Source organism: Lichenostomus cassidix, chromosome 17, assembly GCF_008360975.1.
Source record: "Lichenostomus cassidix isolate B80296 chromosome 17, HeHo_3.0, whole genome shotgun sequence".
NCBI classification, from domain to species: Eukaryota; Metazoa; Chordata; class Aves; order Passeriformes; family Meliphagidae; genus Lichenostomus; species Lichenostomus cassidix.
Genome location: NC_139497.1, coordinates 1617112 through 1643277, shown reverse-complemented (window position 1 = coordinate 1643277; position 26166 = coordinate 1617112). Strand labels below are relative to the sequence as shown.

Sequence of the window (26166 nt, the reverse complement as noted above, 5' to 3'; positions counted from 1 at the left end):
TGCCAGAAAATGTTTTTTTCCTCAGATTTCTAGTTTGCAGACATTTAGGGAGAAAATGTGCTGTGGATGAGATGGTTCAGTGCAATTCCTTCCATTAGACCTGTGGATTTGGTCCCTGGGGCAACCCCAGGTCACAGCAGAACCAGTTCACCACAAATCCTGGTGCCTGAATGACACTGAAAATACCTGTGCTTAAGGTTATAAAGTAACATTGTGGAGTCTGCAAATCAAAATGCAAAATCAATTGGCTTTGCTGCATATAAAATATTGCATGCGCAGTTACTAAAGGTGTTGCAAGATCTATTTAAAATGAGTTTTATTGAGATGAAAAAGTTTTTCCATGATAACTACAGCATGTTAATCAAAACCAAGTGCTTCCCCTTCCATTAAAACATGAATTGGAATACATTTTGTTCAAAAATACTTTAAAAAGTAATCAGTTAAATGGAGTATTTTTGGATGTGCTTTACTCCAAACGCTGGTTACTGTTTCTAATCTGGCTAATGAATGCACACTAACGAGAGGTTGCCTGTGTGTTCATCAGAGGCTTTGAAAGGAACCTATTTCTCTGAAAAGCAGCTGTGAGCTGCACTGGCAGGAGCCTGCAGACCCTCAGGTGTGACAGAGGGCTGTGCTGGCTGTGCCCTGCTCAGGTGGCATTGTCCTTCCCACTCTACAAAAAGTACAAAAGCATTGGAGGACTCCAGGTGTACAAAGCAGTGTTTCTTGCTACCATCATCCATTCACAAGCATCATCTTCTGGATTTCCAGGCAGCTCTGGAGTAAGGAGTAGTCCTTTTCTTATCCGGTGGCTTGAAGTAAGAATAAACAGGTGCTGCAGGATATTCTGCGTCTGGATTTTCTGCCATCATTTTCAGCTTGGCTTCAATGGCCTTTATTTTTGCACTGACACTGGAAAGAGAAAAAGCAGAAGGGAAATTCAACTTGATCTTAGCATGAAGCCCAACTACAGAAATCCAGAGATTCTGCTGACATGAGAATCCTCACTGCACAAGGAGGGGCCAGGCAGCCCCCACTGCTGCATGCACAGCGAGGCAGGAATGCACTGCTCAGAGCCCACACTGCTGCATTTCAACCTCTGCACGGGTTTGCTCCTCCAAGAGACACCACAGCACCCCAAAATAACGGCCCCTTCTCCCACTCAGTGCCTTCTTGAGGACGCTGAGAGAGACAAGAACACGATAAGGCTTCCTACTTCATGTAAAATGATGTCATTTCGGGAGGTCTGAGCATGTGCAGCAGAGCGCAGCTCGGAGCAGGCTGCTGGGAACAGCACAGAAATGAAAGCCAGACTTCCTCCCAGCTACAGCCCGCTCGGGATGGGAAAACCCCAGACTCTAATTAGGTCAGGAAGAAACATTATTTCAACATTAGCAGGGTTTATCCCAAAGGGAGAAGCTATCCTAGGTTACACCCCAAATTCCTAGGACTTTTGTTATTCACTATTCTCCATTGGGTACAGACGGGGAGGAATGTTCCCTTCCCTGCTGTGGCTTCTTGCACCATCCATCCTCACTAGAACAACCTCTTCGTGCCACTGATGCAGTTAACAATCTGCATGACTCAAACCCCTCTGCTCTTTACTTCCTAGCCAGTTACTTCTGAATTCCAAGCTCATTTTATCTCTGGGCATTTTATCTCTGGGCAACTGCATTAATCTTGTCCTGGTTCCTCACAGGGTTCCACTGACAGAACACAGAGGAAAACCACACACCCTTTCAAGCAAACATTTTTTGTGAATTAGCAAAGCAGCACTATGTGCTTTAGGTAAATGCAGTGGTTGGAGGATTTAACCACATCCCACAGAGAAGACCTACAGGCAAAAAAACACTGGCAAAAAATAATAAAATTAGTTTTATGTGAAGTACTACCTGTAATTTTGTTTTAATCTTCTGCCACTATAGTAGAATTTCTTGCTCGTAAGCATTTTGCTGAAACAAATTAGTCCAGTAAAAATCCTCTCACAGAAATTCACATAAAGTGCAAAGCATATTCTGGCCAAAATTCCTCTTCTCACCTCTTTCACTTCCCGCTGCCCCTTAGCTTTGCACATTAAAAAATAAACTTCCAATCTGAAAGGTCCCACATCGAGTGACTTCACAGGCACTGCCCTTTCAAAACCAGCTTTTTTGTCATGCTAGATTTTTAACAGAAACAATGTCAACAACTCTAAATCTTACTGAAATTAAAGTAATTGGTTCCCTGCCAGTTCCACAGCTGGGTCACCTCCCACCCAACCCATCTCTTACCTTAGGTTGGACTGGGGTGGCTCTGTGCTGGAAGATGGCTCCAGACTGATTGGAAGGATCTTCTCATTTTTATTGTGATCATATCTCTGCAAGCAAAAGACCAAGGACTGAGTCAGCTGCAATTAGGAACAAAGAAACATTTCCCACAGATGGACTTTAAAGCTGGATTAACATCGCCTCAGGTTTTGTGGAGCTTTTGCTAGGAAGGATTTTGGTGGCCAAACACTGAAACAAATCCCAACCACAATATTTGGTTAGAACCAGCATGGAATGCAGACTGGATTCTGAACAGTTACATGCATTGTACTGTGGATCCTTAAACCTTATCCTGTCACTTCTTGTTCCCCTCTACATAAAGCAGGAAGCAAAGATGGTAAATTTGAAGGTAACCACTGCACTGTTTGCCATGCTCTTTATGTGCAGAGCCAGAAGGTAGCCCAAGCACATGACTGCATGGAATCAGGCAGTGCTGGGAGAAAAGATGGAAAAAAAAAAGGATCAGTTAGGAACCACCTCCTTTCTGCAGAAGGCAGCTTGTGAGTCTGTCATCTCTGTGGGCAATGGGCCTCCTGAACTATTTGCAGTGTTCTGCTTCCTTATTTCGCTTGGCACAGAGTCAGGTTTGTTTTTCAGCAGAGCTGCTCAAGCCGCCAGCGTCTGGTGAGCCTTGGCCACTCATCTCAGAGCTGCTCAGCACCAAGCTGCTCTTGTCTAACACAAACTCTTGCTACAATAAGCCAAAGTTTTGTGCTGCTAAGTCTTTCCATTCAGGGATTAGAAAATGCCATGTGAACCGAGGTGATTATTTATGTGTGTTCCTCCCCAGACCCCAGAGCAGCTGGGCAGACACTCACTCCTCCAGCTCAGACTCCTTTTGTGGCCTGATCATTCCTCAGGCATCCGGAAGCACGTGGCACTCCAGTAGCTCCACAGCTACTGAAAATGGAGACTGGATTTGCACAAGCTTGGATGTGCTGACAAGAGCTCTTGAAGTCAATAACTAAAACAATGTGGTCTCCTCTAATGAAGATACCTGGTTTGGTTTTTTAAGCATCCGAAACAGATGCACTAGTATACTTGGTAAGACAGAGCAGAAAGCTGCTTGGAGGATAATCAACACATGCTAGAAGAAAATTACCCAAGCTCTTTTCCTCCCTCAAAATCTGTTTATCTGCAAAGAAAGTTATTCAAAATAAATAGCTTTATCAAATACGAGATTGTAAATAACTGTAGGAGAAACAAGACGAGAATTAAAAAAATTTAAAATAAGGACGTTTCAGAACATACTGCCTAAGTCAATCTTAAAAACTTGATTGTTTATGTGACAGAGCAGGAATAAAAGGATATTTAGCTTAGATGCAGAGTATGTTACTTTAAAGTCAAAACTAATTAGAGCTGCTGCCACATAAGTGCTTTCAGAAGTGGAACAAAGTAACACAGTAACCGGTAATTGGGAATTTCCATACCTCTCCTATCCAAAAAAACCACAAAAGGAAGGATTCAAACTTCCAGCCAATTACTCACTATGTTTGGGAAAAATTAAAACATGGACATTTATAGAAGTAATCTGTTCACACTGCTCTGACCAGAAACCCCCTCCCAAAGAACCCCAGGTTAGAGGGCCTGTCCTCACTCACAGCTAATCCGGCACAGCTTGGGCAGACAAGAGAAGCTGTAAACATCAATTCCCCAAGTTATTTCCTAGAACAGACTGAAATTATTCTGCCAGGCCAAGACAGCCTTGATAAGAAGGCTTCAGTAATAAAGTTTTTCAGTTTTGCAAACCAAAAGCAGTTCTTTCCAGCAACCAGCTTACCTTGACTTGTGCGTGTGCCCACCGCACCACCAGTTTCTTGGAAAGGGCCAGCTTCCCATTGAGACACTGGATCGCCTTCTCTGCTTCCTGCACAGGAAAACAGTTCCATAAACAAACCAAGCCTTTAGTCAAAACCAACTCACATGGAAAGAGACTTTTTTTCCTTTGTTACTCAGCCTACTGTAAGTACAGTTCACTGACAGCACAGAAAGTTTATCCCGCTGTATTCCAATCCGGGGATACCTTCGAAAGACTCCCAGTAACCAGACTTTACCAGCCTTGCTGTTTTATTCTTTCGTTTGTTTTGGGGGAGGAAATGGGGAAAATACTCAAGTTTTGAAAATATCAAACATGCAGGCCCTGGAACAGCATTTGGAGGAAGGTTTCTGGTGCAGGAGAAAACACTGTGACTCATCACAGCAGTTACATGTATGTCATTAACAACTAACCCTGCTCAGTCCAGACACTGCTCCTTGCACTGGGACATGATGCACTCAGTCCTGTTCTAGGCTCAGCAGTTTTGGGACACTCCCAAAAACCCTGACACACAGCAGCTGAAGATTTATGGCAATGCTGCTCCACCTTGCTATGAATGATTTTCTAGAGCTAATGCACAATGTCAGGGCTCTTCTGACACCCTTATTCAACTGGCCCTTTCTGGTTAGCATTAAAAAGCAGGATTCAGGAAAAGACAACAGAGAATAAAGGAAATCATTATTGCTACTTCCAGGAGCAGTCACAAAGTGGCTGTGACAGAGTGGAGCTGTTAGGGTTTGTGTGGGCAAGATACTGAATTTATGCCTTCCCATTGTAGCTTTAAATCAGCATTAAAAAAAAAAAAAAAAAAAGAAAGAAGTCAGCCATCTATACCAGAACTTAAGATAAAAAGCAACATACCTGTTTGGTTTCAAAGTTGACAAAACAATAACCCCTTGGCTGCCCTTCCAGAGCGCCAGACTTGTGGAAGAGAAAGTCAAATTGCTTTACTTTGCCAAACTTCTGAAGGAGTTTGAGGAGGTGGTATCTGAAGGGAAGAGAAAACATTTATGACATGTTTCATCCCACTGACAATGAGAAGACGGAGAGGAACTCCTGACAGACACACAGCTCACACTCAGTAACACATTCAGCTGTGTCACACACATATTCCCAAATCCCTGCAGAGCTGGGTGTCCTGTGCAGCACCCCTTCAGCACCCATAGCTCTGAGCAGTATTATCAGTGACTTTCCAAAAGCCCAAGGCACAAAGCTCCCTCCCAGCAGTGCCAGCTGAAGGGCATGCACAAGATCTATTAATAGCTGCCTTTTGGACAATTATGCAATAGCTCCCAAGGGGTTTGGGAGGGCTTTGTCTCCTGCCACTCTAAATCACTCCTACTTTTAAGAATAACCCTCCTGTCTCGCCCTCTCTAGACAGTACTCAGTATCATCCAGCCTAAATCTGCCAGTGCTTCTGGCTCAGACAGCTTTTCAGTGGCATGTTCATGAAAGTCAGACACTTTTTTAGCCAATTATCTTCCTGCCATCCAGTGGGGAGTGTGCTGTTTCCAATAAAACTGGGGAAAGCCAGAGTAAATCTGTCTGCTTAGTATCTAGTGCACTGAGCAACATAAAACAAGGAGCACATTTGCTATACAGGCCACATCTAATCCTGAAAGTTCCTTGAAGCTTTTTTTGGTTCTCTGGGATTGAAGTGTTTAACAACACTGGCTGACCCAGGAGAAAAGTGACACTCATTGCTACTTCACTGCCTGACCCCATCCCTGGCATTTAAGAATTATTTAAGTGTTTAATAAGGGTGTCTTAGTCAGGACTCATCTCCCAAGCAGTGTTTGTTAGCAAGCCACGCAGTCTAACCCAAATTTTCAGTGCTTAAGGTAACACTCAGTGCTTGCAGAGCCTGCCAGGATAACACCAGGCACTGGCTGAAACCTCCCATGCCCAGACATGAACAATCAGTAGTGGCCCAAGACAGCCAAGTGCACCAGGCAACTACAGGGACTGTCCAAATGGGAAGGACAGACAACATTTTTCCTAATAAAGCCTGATAGGATGTCTGAAAAGGGCCTTAGCCCTTTGTTAAGCTTCAGAAGCCAGGCAAGAAAGTTCCAGGAATGTGAGTCATCCCACAGGATGGGTCACGGTGGACATTCAGGATGTGCACTTTTAAAGAGGTGAAGGTGCAGCGTGTGTACAGACGAGCAGCGCAGAAGGGCCAAGTTATCCCCCGGGGAGCACACACATTGTAATTGATTATGGAAGGCTTCCTACATCCTTTGGAATACAGATGGAGTGCATGGTCTTCCAAGGAGCCTATGAGCTCTCAAACTCTGCTCTGGAAGCAAGGCAAACAGAAAAGAGCAGGGGGAAGAAAAGGAGCTGATTACACAGTAGCCAAATTTCACCACCTCACACTTCCAACAAGCAGACACAGATGTACAAGTGAAAACACTGACTTTGGAGACGTGATGTATAAAAAACTCCACATGTTGGACTTCCAGAGCCTCCAAAATATGTAAACGTACCTCAGGTTTATTCCTGTAAACATACTGCCACAAAAAGCCCTTGGAATTTCAGCAGTATGGAAATAAAGTCCTTTCCACTAGGATGCTGCTCCCCTTTTGGCCATTACAGAGGCAGGGAAAGGGCAAGAAGGATTCTCAGAGTTCTGCACTAAAAACCCTGCCTTGCCAAAAGAACTCTTTCTGGGTGGTTTTTTCCTGAGAGCATCCGTGTTCAAATACTACTTTCTTAGCAGTGAGGTGATAGTTGCTGCTTTAAAAGAAACTTCATTAACAGTCTAGAAGCAACTCATGTTATCTATTTTATTTAGAATCTCTTTTCCAACCGTGCCTGCAATTTTACAACTGCAGGTCACCTCATCTCCATGGAACAGCTCAGAAATCTTGCATAATTAACGCTTCAGGCTGTGATTATGGTTTGTTATTGTTAAAATACTGAGGGCATTAACAGTAACTTGACAAGTAGCTCTTCAGGCCAAGAGGTGCGGAAGAAGACGACTGTCATGGAAAACCTGAAGCCTTATGAAAAAAAAAAGGTGAGAAGATGTAAAAAGCTTTACTATGGCAACAACGTGGGCTATCCAGAGTTGGAAGTTGTTGGCACCACTGCAGCCCCACCGTGCTGAACAGATCCTGCGGCCAAACCTCCATCTCCACTTCCTGTCATCTGATGTGAATGCGAGACAAACCTGCAGCTCCCCCATTTCCCTTTCCTCCTCTCTTCCTCCTGGCACCCCGAGCGCTATTCAGACGCAGGCAAGGCTTCCTCTGAACAATGCTGTCCCAAGGATCCCGTGCAGGGACCGGGCCACATGTGAAAACTATTATTGCGAGGAATTCTGCCCCACTGGGACTCGGCGGGGGTCTGTAACAACAACTTGTGCTCACATTGTTTTCTAGGTGAGACTCATCAAGATGGGATCCTCGACAAGCAGCACAACAGCTGAGGAAGTTGAACACCCGCTAGTACATACCCGTGGAAAATGAATGGTTACTGGGAGGCTACGGGAAACCAGATCATGTGCACCAGAGAGCTGAAAATGAAATCTCTGCCTGTCCAAAACGCTGAAATGTCTCAGAAGGCTTTCCAAACAGGAATGGGCAGAGGAGGCAATTCTACCCCACCTGCCACACAGAGACGTAACTGAACTACGTGGTTTTGCCCCATGGGATGGGAGCACTGAGGGGTGATGATGCAGCATCTGTGACCTGCTGTGGTCACAAATGCTGCACCAGACAATGCTCACGGTGATGGTGGTGACACCAAACCACCAGCAACCACCTGCTGCTCTCCTCATGCACTGCTGTGGCAGAGCCCACAGTAAGCATTCCAGAGTGCCTGGAGACACCATCTTGTGTCACAAGCAGCTGTGAGGTCCCCTGGTGCCAGCTCCCCTCCTTCCAGCTGCTAAGAACACACTCAGCAGACTCCTAATACCACCTGCTTCCTCAGGCAGGCCATCCTGTAAGGATGCTGGATAAAAGAAGTCACCCACAAACACTACCAGCAAGGAGGAATGCCCAGCTGAAGAGCCACCATGACCCAGTGCCAGGGATGTCAGCACTCCCAGCTGATTTACAGTTATTCAGGGTGTGCAATAACCTCCCAAAAGCATCAACTCCCAGGCTGTAATTTGTGGGCAGCTCTACATTTATAAATGCCTGTTCCTGCAGCTTGTGCTTGTTTGTTACCTGTTAACTCCCCAGCACTTGACTGCAGCTATAGTTTGCTCTGTAAATGGAAGTCTTGGATTGATTCAAGACATTCTGATCTCATTTCTGCTCAGGAGTGTCAGAACCACTTATTAACTCTGCCAACAATTCAGTCAACCTTACTTGGTCTTAAACAAATACAACATAGAAATAACAAAGGCAACTCTTTTAGAAACAGATAAAGAAACATTTCATTTTCAGGGGGTTGATTTTGTCATGTGAGTAGTAACCTCAAGAGGGATAATTCAGAGGAGCAACTAGAAGTAGAAATGTGAACCCTTAGCATGAGAGAATAAGGGTCAAGATGATTTACAGAAACTGACTGACCACACACTTTCTCTACACTGACAATGTGTTAAAAGGAACTTCCTCTTCTTTTATTCACAAGGAAATGGAAATACAATATAATTTGAAGGAGAGAAAAGCCATTTTAAAGCAAAACAAAAAGCAAGACACAGACTTACAAAGCCTGAAATAAGCAGCAAGCACTGTCACTCATCACTGGGCAAACTTTAAACATTTAGGAGCATGGAAGCACTCTGGGTTTGAGAACCCTGGAGAAACCACCAAACTCACTTCATCCAAGTGATGGAAATATTAAATTTCGCCATATAAAGCTATTAGTTATCTGGCCAAGATTAAAAGGAACAACCTACACTGAAAGGATCTTTAACACCACTGAGGATCACCCCTGGCAGTGAAGGATCCAATGCCCTCACACCCTCCACTCCTCCCCTCCCACTAACCAGCTCCTGAATCCCTAAGGACCCAGCAAACAACCCCCAAGAATTCCTGTATCTCATTTCACGTGGTCAGTGGATGTGGACAAACCAGAGTAACGGAGCTGTGGGATGAAAAGTGGTAATTAATGCAGAAACCTCCCAAAGCTGAATGGCTGAAATCACAATGCATTAATGATTCCATTTAGAGGCTATTAGGGAGCTGCTCTGCTCAGATGAACCACACTTAGGATAAAACCCCAGCACCTGCACACACAAAAAGAACCAGGAAGAAAAAGTATTCCACGACAGATATACACAATAGTTAATCAAAAATGCTTGTTTGTTATGAGTGTGTAAAGCCCAGATTGTTTGGCTTTGCTTTCTTTTTTATACAACCTAGTGATTTCCCAGCACACTACCCAAATATTGGACAGCACATCATATTCCCTGGACAATTTAGCTGTTCAAATGTTATGCTTGCTCAGGAGATAATTATCTGTAGCCTGGAGAAAACACAAAATGCTCACACACGTGTTTGATTCATGCACTCACCCACCACAGCAGCCAGTCCCACCACTCCCCACCTCCTCACCATCCAGTCACCCTCTGCTTAACTCACACCCAGCAAAATACCAAAACAAGGCTCTTGTTTGACACACATCCCTGGCTGTCAGATCTCCCCTGCCCACCCTCACTTCCCCACAAACCTCAACCACTCTGGGTTACAGTCTCCAGGGCTGCGCCTTGTTTTACCATTTTTTGGACCACTGTCACCTTGAAAGTCTCCAACCTGATATTCTACATTTCCCTACTTTAGAGAACAAGGATGTTTGCAGCCCCTGGGCTCCCAGCCTGAAGAGATGCTTCAGGGGGTGCTGTTTGCCTCGGAGCCCCTCGGTCCGTGGGGACACCCCAAATACAGACACACCCCAAATACAGACACACCCCATACGGACACACCCCAAATACAGACACACCCCATACAGACACACCCCAAATACAGACACACCCCAAATACAGCCACACCCACGCTCAGAGGTGCATATCGCCTCGAGTGGGTGACTGTCACCCCTCACTGCGGGGCAGAGGCGGGAGCTGGCAGTGCCACCCCAGCCCGTGCTGCCTGCCGGGCACGGGGATATCCCGCCATCCCGGGGAGCTGCTGGCACCGGGGATCGGGCAGCGCTCGGGCTAACGCTGGGCCTGGGGGCTGCAGGGCCGGGGAGCGGCGATGTGGCACCGCCCGGAGGGTTGGGCGCTGCTGCGGGGACACTGCTCGGTCCGGGGCGGCGCCCGGGGGTCCCGCGGGGCGCGGATCACTCACTCGGTGATCTTGGGGTCGAGGTTGCCGATCCAGAGGCGGTGCCCGTCCTGCAGCGCGCCCTCGGAGAGGATGGAGGCGTTCTCCAGCGGCAGCGCCTGGCGGCCCGGCTCCATGGCGGCGCAGGTGGCGGTGCTCCCGGTGCTCCCGGTGCTCCCGGTGCTCCCGGTGCTCCCGGTGCTCCCGGGGCTGCCCGGGCCCCTCACAGCCCCGCCGCCGCTCCGACCCGCAGGCCTCGCCCCGCCCTGGCGCCGCTCTCTGACGTCACCCCGCGGCCCGCTCCGATGACGCTGTCTGGGACGCGCAGCGCTGTGCGACGGTGAGCGAGGCGGTGGCGCCGCCCGCCCTCCCCCGCCTTCCTTCCTTCCCCTCCCCTCCCCTCCGCCGCCCCCGGGCCCGATCCCTGCCCCGATTCCCGACCGCCGCGCCCCGATCCCCGCTCCCCGGCCCGGCTCTTCACGAGGCACCAGGGCGAGCGGGCCAGGCCCGGGGCGCGCTGAGGAGCGGGAGGGGCGGGGGCGGGGCCAGGCGGGGCGGGGCTGTGTGAGGGGCGGGGTTGTCCTGGGGGCGGGGCTAGGGGCGGGGCTTGTGCGCACCTGTGCGGGCTGAGGGATCGGGATCGGGATCGGGATCGGGAATTGTACCGGTACTGGGACCGGGGAGCAGGGCCAGAGGGTCGGTGCCCCCGGGGCTGGGAGAGCTGCCGCTGCCCCCGCTGCCCGGCCCCGTCTGTGTTGCCGCAGCTGCCAAACCGCCCCGGAGCCCCGCTGGAATAAACCCTGTGCGTGCTGGGGTCAGAGTGATCCAGGTGTCACACCTCGTGAGACAGAAATTAAAGGTTCAGCCCAGCTGGTGTGCGAACGCTCGGTGCTGTGGTGAGCCGTTCCTGCTCAGCAGCCGTGGGGTTTGTGTCAGAGGCTCATCTGGACAGATGTGCAAAGGCCGTGCTGCTGCCGTGGGCACAGGCTGGCAGCCACCTGCCCTTCTCACTGCATTTGCCCGTTGGTCACTGCAGACCCCCTGAGCTGCTGCCCCCATCACTGAGCTGTCACCTTGCTCCCACAGCCACCACCAAGACCCGAATCTGTTTGTTTTTAGCACACCAAGGCTGCCTTTCTCTTTCCAGGTGGGTCAGAGAGGAGCTGTGAGCCATGGCTCTGGCGCTGAGATGCCTCCGTCCTCTCCCATCCCTGCTGCACCGTTCCTCACTTGCCATGAGCAGGGGGCTGCCCCAGGCTCCCAGAGGCTGCCCAGCCCTGCTCCTGGAGGGCTGCAGGCAGTGTGTGCAGCACATGCTGCTGAGCAGACAGTTAGCTACCAAGAAAGGTAAAAACAACAGCTTTTTTCATGGTTTTTCTCTCTCTCCATATTTATGTATTTTTTATATATTTATATATATATTTGTTATTTTGTCTGACATGCTCAAGTGCTCTTTGCTCATTAAAAAATACAGGTATACTTTGGATTTACTATACTGTATTTTAGACTCGATTCTTAATCTGATAAGGACTTCTTTCTACATTCTAACTTGTCAGAAATAGAATTTTTTTTTTTTTTGTGTAATCTGCAGCTAAAGGTAAAGGGCAGAGTCAAGCCAAAGTGAATATCAGTGCTGCCCTAGTTGAGGATATTATCAATTTGGAGGAAACCAGTGAAGACATGCAGGCAGTCATAGAAGCTCTGAAAGAAGATTTCAGCAGAAATCTCAGTGTTAGAACCTCACCAGGTTGGTAACTTCCTTATATGATGCTCTGTAGCCTGTAAATAAGGATACAGATCCTAGTAAGGGACAACTGAGATTTTTTCAAAATTGATTTTCTTTTCCTGGAGTTATGCACTGGGCATCCGATACCTACAACCCTGACATCCCCAGCTAGAGGCTTTCCTCACCCTGAGCTTGACCAGGAAGCATCCATTTTTGTTAATAGCTTCCTGGAAATAGCTTTTGTAAGTGGGAAATGTCAAAAGTGTCTAACTGAACTGTTTGCAGATGTGATGGAGAAGCAGGTTGTCAGCTAATGGTGCAGTAGGGCAGGAAAAATCCAATTGCCATTAAATTAGCCTTTTGGAAATTGCCATTGGGCTGGTGTCTGGCATACACAAACCTCTTTCTGCTGTGCATCTTTGTGGGTAGTGACCTGTACAAGCCTTGTTCTCTTACTGGATTTTGTGTCTTAGGAAGAAGTGTGCCTATGTTTGACTAAGCCACAGTTACTATAACACTCTGAACATATGCATTTGTAAGTGTATCGAGTTTCAGGGATAAAATTTAACATTAAACAATGACCGAATTTGAATCATTCACCACCCTAGCTCTGGCAGGGGCACTTCTGTCTTTAATGGAGCTGGAAAGCATAGCTCAGGCTCTTGACTATTTATTTTAACCATAGGTATTTTTTCAAATTGCACTGATAAAGTACCTCCTGTCCCATGTGCCTTTTGGCCTGTTAACATTTTGCAGCAGAAAGGAGAGAGCAGATTAAGAGTAGCTTAGGGAGAAACTGAATACTTTAAATTAGGCAGTGTGCAACACCCCTCTGGGGGCCTGGAAAAAAAAAGAGGAGTTTAAGAGAGCACTGCTAAGTTAAAGACAATATTTGTCTTGATTTTTATAGCAACATTTTGATTTTCTTTAAGCTCTAAGAATTAAAAAAATAACCATTTCCCTTTAATTCTCAACAATCCTGCTTAGTTTTCCTATTCTAGCTGCAAAAACAAACAAGAGTTTTGTTTTCGTGTTTTTGTGCTTTAGAGTAGCTTTGAAATATTTAACTTGTGAATACACAGGGGATGCCTGAATACAAACAGCACCTGAAATCTGAATAAACACCATTTTTTCCTTTGTAACCTCGGTATTTTGCATGGCAGAAGGGAAGTGGGACAATGTGGACATGTTTCTCTTCAGCATGGCTGCACGCTGGTGCATCATACTGAAGCTGCCTGTGTTTGGTTCTTTTGAGGGGCCCTGGACCACATCACTGTGGTGACAAAAGATGGGAAGTTTCCGCTGAACCAGCTGGGGCAGATCTCCCAGAAGTCACCGCAGCTCATGATAGTGAACATGACCAATTTTCCAGAGGTAAGGACACATGGCTGAGGGCACTGCAGGGGGAGGTGATTGCCACGGGAGCAAACAGGTTGATGCTGAGCAAAGGAACGTTTAGACAAAATCAGTCAAACGTGGCAGGGCTGCAAACTGGGGCTGGGCTGTGTCACTTTGTGCTGACACAGAGCAGAAGGGGCATTTACTGCTGACAGCAACTCCCCAGCCCCACGTGGCTCCCAGAGCAGCTCACCTGCAGCAGCACAGGGTCACAGCAGAGTTACATGCTGTGGTTACTCTCAGGGTCGTGTCCAAGGGGTGCCACAGTTTCAGGGGTTTGCTTTGGGGACACTTTCTCCTCAGCTGGATCTGCAAAACAGCACGAAGTATCATGGACCAGATGCCTGGATTCACTGTGCCCTTCCAGCCCTCCCCGTTTCCCATGCATTTATTGCACCCAGGAGTCCTGAGCACATACACACTCACCTGAACTGCTCACATGGCTGTAATGCTGTATCAGCCCCATTGTACTTATTTCAGTTCCTTGTTAAGACGTGGCTGTGCACAGAACCAGATGTGTAGTTGGAATTTGTGCTGGGGACTTCATCAAACACCTCTTATGTACCACCAGGGCTGGTGATTCCCCTAAGAGTTCGTGGGAGAAGCTGCTGATGGAGCATGTGAGCTTCTGAAGAGCTTCCCTGGTGGGACTGAGCTGGCCTGTGCTAAGTGCTGTCACAGAACTCAACTCAGGCACTGCTGAGGTTGGCCAGCTCCTCCCTTGGCAGCACCTCTAGGTCAGAACCTGAATTAGGGCCTTTGATTTCTCTTCTGTGAGAGACAAGTTCTTTTAATTTTCTGCAGGAGCCTTTGAGCTGCTGCTAAACAAGGTAGCAAATCCAAATCCCAGCTTGGGGTCAGGCCCCTGTGGTGCCCTGCAGCAGGTCCCACTGACAGAGCTGGGGAGCAGGAGCGAGCGCAAGGTTAACGATTCATCCCGTCCAGGGCTGGAGCTTTGCCAAGGCTTATCTCTATTTATTTTGCAAAGGCTTTCCCCAATTAATTAAGTCAGCAAAGTCTCAGAGGAGGTCAGTGTAAGGCACTTGATGCCTAAGTGTTTCTTGAAGTGTATCCCGTGTGTGTGAAGGCTCTGAGGAGTGGAGGCTCCTCATCAGCAACTGTGCCGAGGTCCCACGGAGTGTTGGCGCTGAGAGGGCCAGGGAAGTCCCTCCATGGCTTGTCCCATGTCCAAGCTGCAGCTCAGGCTGAGAAATGGGCATGTGAGAAATTAAATACCCTCTAGATAGCATTGCCTACGTTTGCTTTCTAAGGCAAAGGACCTTGCACATTGTTCTGTGCTTACTAACTCTTGTCACTTGAACCATTTCTCTAAATACAGTTGCTTTATACCATACCTGTTTGGTGATAGATTGAACTAAAACTATTACAGATGCCATCACTTGATGTCATTATTTACAGCATATAGTCAGTACTTCGTGACATTGAGGAGTCTGAGAAATAAAATAATCATAGAAAAGGACTTGCAGGGCCAAAGTCTGTTTGCCCAAGGGTTGTAAAACCAAACAACATTGTATTTTTAAATACAGTTATTTTTTTCACGGGCTGCAAGGGGATGGGAGCAATATTGCAATATTTTCCCTTCTTTCATTATTTTCCTCTTCTTCTGTCTCCTCCAATATCTATGTTAAACAACACAGGTTTTACTGAGCAGTTCTTTCCTGCAGAACAAGCACTGTCCATGGAATAACACATTTACATTCCTAACGTGCTGAGATCACTTCAGTTGCCTTTTCCCTGCCCTTGTAGTTTCAAGGGACAGCAGTTGTCTCCTACAGAACACCAACAGAGCATTCATTTAATTCAGTGATGTCACACATCAGGGACCTGAAGAAATCTGCAGAGCTTTAGTTTGTGCCTCAGTTTGCAAAAGCTGAGCTTTATAAATACAGTCTGAGCTACATAAATACTGCAGCAGCCTGGAGCTAAAGTTAATGATGGCAAAGAGTATCAGAAATAGCAGCGTGCCTGGTAGGAAACGTGAGTGCCACAGGAAAACAGATTCCTGCAGCTTGTCAGTCAAGAATGAGGTGACCTGGCAGAGCCCTGGCAGCTCCTGGCCAAACTCTGCTTTAACCCCAAAGCCTGGCACTCTGTAGAGGTGCACCCTGTCATGGAGGTGAAGCCTTTTAATCACCTTGCAGTCACCAGGCAAATCTGCCACCCCACCTTTTAAGCAGAGCAGAGAGTCAGCCAGCAGCAGGGGAGTTTTGAGAAGTTAATCCTCAGTAGTAAGCTGTAAAATAAACAGAGCTGGGCACAGGCACTGGTTCTCAGCCATCTGCTACTGCCCTGCTGTCCTGTGGTCAGGTTGTAGTGCTGAAGTGGTTAAGTTCGTTAACATTTCAAAATTGGCACTGGGTGATTTCTAGGGGAAAACATTCAACTGGAATTTTTAAATGCTCAGAATCTTTCATCTCCTTTGCCACAGTCAGGCTCTGCCTTGGGAATTTATTGCGGTTTCACTCTGCGTTGCCTCAAACCATTCAAATAGTTTCAAAGAAGCAAAACAGTTTTCTTTTGTTGTTGCTTCCCTTCCCCTCTCCCCCCTCCATGCCCCCCTACCCCAATACCAGCGGCCGTAGTTTCCCATTCGGTTTGATCAAAGCTCTCTGCACCAATGTAACTTCCTGATCTTACTGGTAACAGAAGTAAATGTTTCCATGTTCCACGGAGATGGATTGCCAACTATTGACAGAGTTCTGGCATATGGGAATGATTATTTCCTAATTCCCTTTACCTTTTGATCTGTTTTACAGAGCACAGCTGCAGCTGCAAAGGCTATAAGGGAGAGTGGCATGAACCTGAACCCCGAGGTGGACGGCACGGTGATTCGGGTGCCAATTCCCAAGTGAGTGTTGATGCCTGAGCTCATCATCATGCAGGATAACACAGAACATTGCAGTCAGTGCCCTTCAGAGGATAAACATGCATGATTGCTGTATATTCCCATGCAGCTGCTTTCCAAAGAGCTGTAGTTCAGGTTCAGGAAAAAATCTGAGCCCTTAAAAGCATCTTGTGAAACCTCTTCCAAGTGTCTGAGCCCTAAGTCACCATATCTTGGCATCTGATGATTGGTCTTATTTTTCATCTTCCTCCTGCAGAGGAAGCTTGGTCCTAGCTGGCTGCAGCACTCTGGAAGAGAGAGCCAAAGGCTTTTGAAACTTCATTGCTTTAATTCAGGGGCTGATTCTTTGCTGCCCTGCTCTAAATTCCTGGAATTACACCAGCACAGAGCTGCAGTAGTGAGGCAGTGGTATTAAGGGAGAGTAGTACCTTGCTGGGGAGAGCACTAAAAGGAATTGGTGAAAGCGAGAGACAGGAAATGTATAGCTTTGACTGAAAATTCTGCTCTCTCTTTTGTGTGATACACAGTGTGTAACAGATGGCTGTGTGCAAGATTTGGTATAGGGCTGGAAAAGCAGGTTGCCCCTGGGCAAGGGCTGAGCATCACTTCCCTCACCCATCACAGGTATCTCCCAGCCCTTGGACATGCCTCAGTTTGGATCAGGAGAAGTGATGCTGGCTCTGCCTGAGAATGGGGGTCCCTTCAGATGAAATTAGAGAGCTCTCAGCAGCTCTCAGCTCCCACTGACACACAGATCCTGTCACAGCAGCACCAGGGTTGGGTGGCACAAGGACAGTTCATGAGCTCTGTGGGTGCTTGGGGAGCATCTAAATACCCTGGGCAGGTGTGGCTGGGCATGGTTTCACACCGTGGTAAAGACAAACAGCTCCCACACAGGCTGTGCACAAACCCCTTACACATGCACTGCCTTGCACAAGCAGGTGGCTTCTTGGTAAAGACGAACCAGGTATTTCTTGTGCTGTAGATCTTTAAAAATTCTATGGAATTTTACCCAGCATTCTGATCAGAGAAGTCTAATTGCAGCTTTCCGTTGCTGTCGGTGAGAGGGAATGACATTTTCATTCTATTTGCTGATTTTCTTTGCCTGTGCTCCCTGCCCTTCCCCCATTCCTCAGGAGAGGAGGCAGAGGAGGAGGAGGGCACCATTATCTTCGTAATTGCTGAGGCTCCCGGGTTGCTGCACAGTGGTTTGATTGTTAATGGGCACTTGGGTCATCCTTGAATACGAATTGCAGGGGAGGAAACTCCAAAACTGCAAATCCCAAGCTTTAACAAAATACTGTGTTTTTAAACAAATGTGTATGGTCTGTCACTATCTTCTGTGGTGCTGCAGAGCGAAAACAAGTCTTCTCTTCCCAGGGAAGCTCTGCCTCGTGTGCTCCTGTGTTCCTCTCCTGTGTCAGGGTCACAGCTCCTGCTCCCTTCCTGGCTGCCTGGGAAGTCCTGAGTTAAGGATTTTGGCTTGGGATCTGTGCTGTGTGTGTCTGCCCTCACTGGCACCTCCAGTCCCTTTTGCCCTCTAGCTACATGTCTGGGGCTGTGGAAGTTTCAGTCACTTATCAAAAAGACAAACAGACAGTTGCAGCTTTTTAGAACCCCCTAATGAAAAAGGCAGGGCAGAAATAATGGAATTTTGCTAGAGGCCTCTCTTTAATTTTATATCTCTCATTTACTTTTTAAAATTTGTTAAGTTTTACATTATTTCCAGCAGTTCATGAAAGAATGTATGACAGACAGATGCAGTGAAATTGCAAAATTACATCAGGTATGCAAAACAAGCAACAAACCAGAAATGAAGAGACTATAGTAATATTGGTTCTGCTGGCTTTGATTCTTTCATGAAGGGAGGCACAGCAAAAGTAAAACCAAATCCAAATTGTCCTTACCTGTTATTAAAACCAATTTTTACTCTGACCTGTCAGCTGGACACACATGTGTCGTATTTTGCCTTGTGCAGGTCCAGCTGTGCTCCAGAGTGTTTCAGCAGAGCATTTAAAAATGGAGTTTGATTTTCAGTATTTATTCTATCAGTTTAGTTTTTGCAATGCAGTTTTAACAGAAAAAATACACTCATGTCGTTGGTGTTTACTTCTGCTGCCTGCCAGGATCCCTCTACCCCCCAGGGCATTCTCCTGTTTGTGTGGCTAGCACTGCATAGGCAATATTTATTTGTATAAAAAGTAGCCTCTGAGGGTTTAAAAATAAAAATTCAAAAAGAAAAAAAGAAAACCAGCCATGGGAACGTTTGTATTGGTTGATCTCTTGGCCGAATTTGACCTGACCTTGTGTCTTTTATGGTATTGCCTCATTTTTAGATTCATCTTTTTTGGACCCATTGTGTTACACTGGATATTGTTTGTAAATCAGTAATATTTTTACACATGCTTTACTGAAAGCCAGATGACTCATTTGAAAGTTTAATGACTCATTGTGAGCTTTTTTTTTTTTCCCTTTGCCCTTTAAGAAATATGCAAAGATACCTACTTTGGGAAGAAAGGACCAAAAAATTTCTCTTGAAAACACCCCAGAGCTATTCTGAGCTGTGCCTGCTCAGCATCAGGAGCCTCTCACGTGTGTTATTGAGCAATAAATGTTGCACCCTGTGTTTATCTGCAATTATGAATGCAGAGTGTTTAGTTTATCCTGCTTTCCTTTAACTGATCCCTCTCCTTCACAAGAAATTCCTAGTGTTGGAGGTACAGAAATCGCTCTTACCCAGAGAAATGTCTTGTGCTGAGCCAAGCTGAGCCATCCTCTCTGAGGGTCTGCTCTGCCACATGCAGGGGTGGGACAGCAAGGGCTGCTGTGCTTAAAGCCCTGCAGCTGGGGGAGGCAGAAAAACAAATATGTTACTCATGGGATGATGTGTGCAGTGACCCCCCTGGCATGTCACTCACCAGGCTTTGCCCTGGTCTGGGCAGCACAAGAGTGTCCCTGGGGAGTGGCAGGGATTGACCCTGCTGCTCCATGGGCTGCAGGGCAGGGCAGCTGGGTGGGACCTTGTCCTCATTCCCCATCTGATGCCCTTCCCCAAGTTCACTTCACACTTTGTTTTGGCTTTAAGAAGGGGTAGGGACAATGGTTACTAGACAGAAAAGAAAACATACCTAAGAACAGCTTAGAAGTCCCAGATCTGGGGTCAGGATTAAAACAACTGTCCTTAGAAACCTTGGGCCTGGCTCGTGTTGATGGATTCCTTAACCAGAAACAGCATCTGCTTGGAAAAGTGTCCGTTTCTGGCATTATTGGTAGCATTGCTGAGAATTTACACACAGTCTGGCTGGAACATAAAACCCGCTGAGAAACTCCCCGGCACTGCGCGGTGATAAAAAGAAATTGGTGTTAATAAAGACAGACAAGGAGGCATGAAAGCTGTGACCCAGTGCCAAGAAGCAGAGGAAATCTGGCAGTGCTGCATAAACAAAAACATTTCCTTCAAGGCTCGGCAGCCCCGGGCAGGCAAGCGATACCCTCGGCACAGCTCAGCACAGCTCGAAACGCCGAGCTGAGGCTCCCAGAGCTGAGCAGCCCCACTGCCGAGCTGCTCCCTCCCACCAGCAGGAGATGGGAGAGATTCCCAGCTCCCTCCTCCAGGCTGAGCAGCCAGGATTGACTCCCCCCCCCCCCAAAAAGCTGCCTGCGAGTGTGACCTCACACAGACCTGTGAGCTGGTGTTGGGGGTTCCAGATGTGCTGCGGATCTCTGGCTGGGGAAGTTGGACGTGAGAAACCCCAGAGGTGTCAGTGTGGGGATGCAGGATGCCCCCAGAGCCCCTTGTAACCCACACCCACTGTGGGGCAGAGCCCAGGGACTCTCACCCCACATTTTCTGAGCTCTCTGCAGAGTCCTGGCCCCTCGGCTTTTGTGACCCAGGCTGCTGCAGCCAATTTCTAAATACTCCTGTGAAATGTTTATTTTGCAGTATCACCCCCACGCATTCTCCTGATAGCGAGTTTCAGGGAGTGCACTGGGGCTTTTCCCTCTCCAGGCATTCTGGAAACTCCAAGAGCTGTGAAAATAATTAAAATATTGTTAAGCACTAGCAGTTGACAGTGGTGAGCTGTAGGTGCTGGAGTGTGACCTGAGCTGAGGGAGCACATCAGCCGTTCCTGAGGCTTTTTGATGGCCATTTTGAGATTGAAAGTTGAACATTTTCTTGTGGCACCACAGCAGTTACTGGCCCCACACCACGGGGAAGGAGCAGCTGAAGTTCTCCTGGGCTGATCTACCTGTGGCTTACCATGTCCAGCAGCATCCTCTTGTCAAACCAGGTGTTCACATCATCTTGGTGGGAAGTCCTGGTCACGGTGAGCTGCAATAAGATTGAGTGAAAGATAAGCTCTGTAGCTTCCAGGTACATAATTCAAGCTATTGAAGCTCTTGGGTTGCAGGGAGACAAATCCGAGTTTCAGGAGCAGACATTTCCTCCCAGCTTTGCAGGATTGTGCTTTTTAGGATGACACTTTTCAGTTCCATCTTTCAAGTCTGGAGCTGGATTTTTCTTCTTTCCCACACATGCTTTGGCAGCAGGAAGTAAGGAAAGTCTGAACATTTCAAGATGACTTTCAGGCACTGCAGCAACAACTATAAAGCAAGTAAGATTCAGTCCAAGATCCCCACTTAGGGCTGGGCTGGAAATTTTCCATTTTAGGCTCAAAACGTGCTTTCCTGGGATGCTGTGCAGAGGTGGCAGATTTTCTCAGATGGACCAAAGCAGAATAAAAACATGCCCTGAGCTGTTCAGCCCCTCTGCCCTGGGACACAGGGTCTTCACACAAAGCAAGCTCCACCTAAAACCAGCAGCTTTTGTGTGTCCCTGGGCAGGACAGCACCAGTTGGAGAGGATCACTCATTTACCCAGAAAAGAAAAAAAATCCTTTTTTCACAGAAAATCAGTCTGGCTCTGCTACACATGACAATGCTTTTCCTTTTGGTGTTTTTCCTCTCTTCTCTCTCCTAGGGTCACGAGAGAGCACAGGGAGAGCCTGGCCAAGCTGGCCAAGCAGTCCACCAACAAGTCCAAAGAGGCCCTGAGGAAGGTACGAAGCAAAAGTATCACCCAGGTTAAGAAGTTCAAGAGCAAAGTGTCAGAAGATACCATCTGGCTGCTAGAAAAGCAGGTAATTCTTCCTTCCTTCTGCATTATGATGGTGCCTCACAGCTCAGTGGTTTGTCCCAGGCCTTGCTGACAAATACCCAGCACTGAGAACCCAGGGGGGGAATGGGCAGGCCTGGGCTGAACTTTTGCAGTTGGCAACGACTGTTGTATTTGCTTTCTCTTTGTGACATTTCAGGCTTTAATCTCAAAGTGAGGTTTATGATATGAACCATTGTAAGCTGACAGGGAAAAAAAATCCCCAAAAGGTTTTGTACTACGAGGGATGGTTGCACAAACCAGCAGAATTTAGGGAGCAAAGCAATCCACATCCACAGCTGTACCACCACTCACCAGTGCCTGGCCACTGCAAACTGGTATTAATGAGGATTGCTCCAGTTGTTATTAATGAAAAGGCTTGCAAGATTATCTCTGTTCAGAGTTTTTGGCTCCAGTTCAGGAAAATACTCAAGCACATGTCTAATTCCCTAAGAGCAGATGTCACTAAAGTCAATTACTTGGGCATAAACTCAGGCACAAGCCTAAGTGTTCTGCTGAATTGATGCCTCTGAAGGCAGGCCATTACTTCTTAGCTGTTTGTTTATTAACAGCTAAAGTTAGATACATTGCAAATGCTCCGGGACAGTTCTCTGTGTGCTCACAAAAATAAACATTGATACACAGAGCGTTTGTGCAAGCAGGAAAAATGGCCATGCCATTGTAACCAAATCCTGTCGGGAAGCAGCTCTCCCAGAGCAGACAGATGGTCTTCTGCATTGGTAGAGGTAACATCTCCAGTGGAATTTTTTTCTTGTACCCAAATTTTTCATCATGAGCAAAGGTCACTGTCAGACCTTGGGAACAATCACATCTTAATCCTATGAAACTAGCACATAACATGTGGTGTGCTCCAGTCTTCACCTGCCTGCACATTTTCATCCCTTCTGCACACTTGCCATATCTGTGTGTTGTTACCAAGAGAGCTGATCCCTGGGCAGGGCTTGAACAATCACCATTTTCTTTTTTACAAGAAATAATCAGATTGTTACATGATGTGTGAATTCCTTGGCATGTGCACAGGATATTACCTGTGACTTCCAACAGTGCTGGAGGAGCCTCTCTTCCCTGGTGCCAGCAGGTCTCTGCCTATGAGTCTCTCTGTTAAACCTGACCAAGCCACTTGTGAAGCTGAGCCAGGAGTTTGTGTGAGCATCTCTTTTCAGAGCCTTTGGCCAGTCCCTGCTCTCACAGTCCAAGATTCCCTGAGGGCTGCTGGCAACCCCAGGAAGAGCCAGTCATTGCTCAGGCACTATTGGGGTTTTATTGGGACTTCAAGCTTTGTTCCAGAGGGTGATTCAGTCACTCCTTCCCCTTTAAACCGTGGCATCACCTCACGCAGGACTCTGATTTGTACTGTCTTGCCACAGATCCAGCAAATGGCAGATGAGGCTGCCACGGAGATGGACAAGCTGCTGGCAGCAAAGACCAAGGAGCTGCTTGGATAAATGTGTCCATCCCAGTGGACACACTCCCCCTCGAGCAGGAATGGACTGCCACATGCCCCAGCACCCCCTCCTGCCCAGAGCCTCAGGGGTGGGCAGGGCAGCCTGAGCAGCTCTGTGCCTTGGCTGCTCCCATTGCCTACCTTAGGGTGTGCTGGAGGGAGAGGGGAGCTCTCCTTGCTGTCCTTCATCCAGGTGGGAGCAGAATTGGATGAACTGAGATGACAAATACCAAGAAGGAGAGCTGGGAACTGCTGGAGGAGCTCCCATGGAGGCTGAGGCACAGAGGAAGGACTGCCCTGCTCACATCGTGCCATATTTCTGTTCCACACCATCAGCCACCTGGAGCCAGGACCGTGCATGAGAGGAGCCTGCCTGTCCTGCTGCAAGCCTCTGCATTTATTTTTGCTTGAAATAAAGTCAGAATGAGGTGTGGAGGAGCAGCCTTGCAACAGCCAGGTCCTGGTTGGTGTGTTCCCTTGGGCTCATGTAGGGAACAGGAAGCATTTGCCCCATGGCATGGCTGGCAGCAGTGTGGGAAGGGGTGAGGGAGCTCAGCAAGGGAGGGCAGGGGACAGGAGCTCTGTGCTTCCCAAAGCTCTGTGGGGAGAACCAAAACCAGTGCTGTCAGCATGGCTGCTTTAGCCAGGCCTGAGAAGGGCTAAAGCCAGTTCAGGAACTTCCCAAAAGCAGCATCTGCCTCCCCAAGCATTTACAAAATGCATGTGTGAGTCACTGGCACCACAGTTTAGGGGTTGGAGGAGGCACAAGCAGAGCAGGTCCTGAGCACATCACACAGCTCAGCCCCTCCCTGTGAGCAGGTACTTCCCGAGGGCAGCAAACAGCCTCGGCGGTGGCAGGAGCAGGAAGGTGGTGGCAGCAGCAGGAAGGTGGTGGCAGCAGCAGGAAGGTGGTGGCAGCCCCCCAGCCCTGCTCCCAAGGCATTTGGGTTCAAAGAGCACCGAGTGCTCTGCACTCCTTAAATAAACAACTCCCCAAAAGTTAGTTTGTGTGCCGCAGGGAGGGGGAGGAGGATGAAGGATTTGCTCTGCTAGGGCCCCACATGTCAACAATTTCTCTGCTTTGTGTACTTTGGCCAAAGCCCTTACCATGATAAATGAATAAAGGAAGATGGCGAGCCCAGGGCGGTTCCACAGCTCGGGAAATTGCTTTCAGCCGATTACTGGATTTCTTTTGACATTTATCAACTGGGCTTTTTTTTGCCATTGTTGCAGCCTCAGCATCCCCACAGCACCCTGGACTGGAAGGGTTTCCCTGATATCTGCTGGGGAGCAGCAAGCAGCTCCTGGGCTGGGAGCTCCACAAAGCCAGGGCAGGTGGAGCTGCTGCTCCTGGAGGCTTCTCCAGCCTCTTCCCATTCTCCAGGCCCTTGGGGTGGTAGCAGTGGGCTAGTGGAGGCAGGCAGTGGAGCTGCAGGGAGTCATTGCACAGAGGAGTTTCCCAAATATTCACCTCTGCATCTCACAATGAATAAAACCTGTGGTAAAACTACCCTGGTGCTGGGCTGGGGAGCCCGTTTACCTGCATGCCCCTCTCATCCCCATGCCCTGCATCAGCCAGGAGCAGCCACAGCACCCACAAACACTGCTCTCAGCCCTGGTACCACCAAAGCAGGGCAGACAGCATGTGAATCTGGGGAGCTTAGCCCCCCAGTCCGTCCTGCTCCCTGTGGGACTTTGCACCAATGGACAAGCAGAAAAAAAGCAACACCTTCCAGTCACACAGAACCACAGCAGCACCACCCAGGAGAAGGGAGGATGGGCACTCACCCCTGGCTGGCTCACAGGGCAGCCCTGGAGAGGTCCCACTTTCCCTCTGCGGCATAAATCACCTGCACAAGGTCTGCCTGCTCCAAACACTCCTCCGCTGGCACCAGCAGGAACCTCTCACTTGGTTCCAGCCTGGATTGCACCCAGAGCTGATAAGAAGCTGCAGCTGATGTTGTTGGCTGATGGCAGAGGAGCTCCAGCTGTGCCAAATAACCCAGGAGGGGAAGGGACTTGGGCCAGAAAGCAGCTGGGCTGCTTGAATGTGGGTTGGTGGCAGTGATGCCACAGCAGCCACCGAGGTTTGACCTTGGCCAAATGCTGTGGGTGGTGCAGGGCAGGGGGTGAGGGAGGGCCATGGCTGGACCCTGTTCTGTGCCCTGGGCTGCCCACACCCTGCTCTCCTCACAGGGACCTCTCTCCCAACAGCACCTATCAACCTGGGGCACCAGCAGGTTCCCACCTGGCAGGCGCTGCTGTGGCCAGGAGGGGTGAGTGTCTCTGAGGGGTCACACTCCAACGTGAGGAATGTGACCCCCTGTGCACATCCCTGCTGAGGAGAGACCTGCACCCTTCCCAGGCTGCCCCACAGCCACACTCAGCTCCACCAGGATGCTCCCATCTGCTCCAAGCAGCTGGACAAGGAGCAGGGCAGACGCCAGGCTCCACCAGCTCCTGGACTGAGCCCTGTGGCCGCAGGGACACGCACAGCAGAGGCAAAGGGAAGCAAAAACTCCGAGGAAGCTGGAAGCTCTCGACATAGTTAAAAAACAACATTGCTCTTCAAAATAGATGTGATTGCGCTCCTTGTGAGTCATCGAGCAGAGACACCAAGATTGCTTTGTGCCAGGGACGAGCCGGGCGCTGATTGTGCCGCCCGGATTTGTATCCAACAGACCCTGGATGGCATGTCAGAGTTTACAGCGCGCATACATTTTCAACAGTGAGCTTTGCAAAATGTATCAATGTAATCTCTGCCTCCTATATTCCGTGTTGATTAGACACGATTTCTGGCTGGATTTTCAGAAAGCTCAAGTGCTTTTTTAATCACTACAGAAGCTCATTATTGCTTTCCAGTGACTCTTATGTCCTTCACTTCTCCTTTCAGATTAGAGTCTATAGTCAGATGAATATTGGATGATTTCATTACATACAAATGCAATCAACAGTTTTGCATAAATTTCTCCTCTTTTCTTGAGTTTCAATTGACCTCAGCACCCGTGGAGGCAGGCGCAATACACATGTAAATGAGCTGGCGTTGCTGCAAAGACACGGATGCGAGAAACAAGATAAACTGTCAGATAATATTCAGGATTTTTAAGAGATCAAAAAATACTTCCTCGTTCAGCCCAGCCGTAAAAATGGCACCTTCAGCTGCCGGGCAATTTGCTTTTGTTTTGCTCCTGCCTGGCTGTGGACAAAGACCAG

General features: G+C 48.2%; 2 protein-coding genes across 5 annotated transcripts; one reads left to right on the top strand and one right to left on the bottom strand.

The window, feature by feature from the left end:
* Nucleotides 1-299: 299 nt before the first annotated feature.
* Nucleotides 300-10506, bottom strand: RBM18 (RNA binding motif protein 18). Its single transcript, XM_085076742.1, has 5 exons — nucleotides 10368-10506; nucleotides 4984-5110; nucleotides 4087-4173; nucleotides 2271-2356; nucleotides 300-912 (listed from the first exon to the last, which is right to left on the bottom strand). The coding sequence occupies exons 1-5, from the start codon at nucleotides 10478-10480 to the stop codon at nucleotides 753-755; spliced, it is 573 nt and encodes a 190-aa protein (XP_084932868.1). The 5' UTR covers nucleotides 10481-10506; the 3' UTR covers nucleotides 300-752.
* A 102-nt stretch (nucleotides 10507-10608) lies between these two features.
* MRRF (mitochondrial ribosome recycling factor) lies at nucleotides 10609-23405 on the top strand. 4 transcript variants are annotated; one of them, XM_085076738.1, is made up of 7 exons: nucleotides 10609-10683; nucleotides 11491-11690; nucleotides 11935-12090; nucleotides 13325-13443; nucleotides 16245-16336; nucleotides 21315-21474; nucleotides 22877-23405. In XM_085076738.1, exons 2-7 carry the CDS (start codon nucleotides 11516-11518, stop codon nucleotides 22952-22954), a joined length of 780 nt encoding a protein of 259 aa, XP_084932864.1. In that variant the 5' UTR covers nucleotides 10609-10683; nucleotides 11491-11515; the 3' UTR covers nucleotides 22955-23405. The 4 variants fall into 4 exon arrangements, with proteins under 4 accessions (XP_084932864.1, XP_084932865.1, XP_084932863.1 ...); XM_085076739.1 differs by lacking the exon at nucleotides 10609-10683 and adding an exon at nucleotides 10980-11231; XM_085076737.1 differs by lacking the exon at nucleotides 10609-10683 and adding an exon at nucleotides 10980-11239.
* Nucleotides 23406-26166: the final 2761 nt, after the last annotated feature.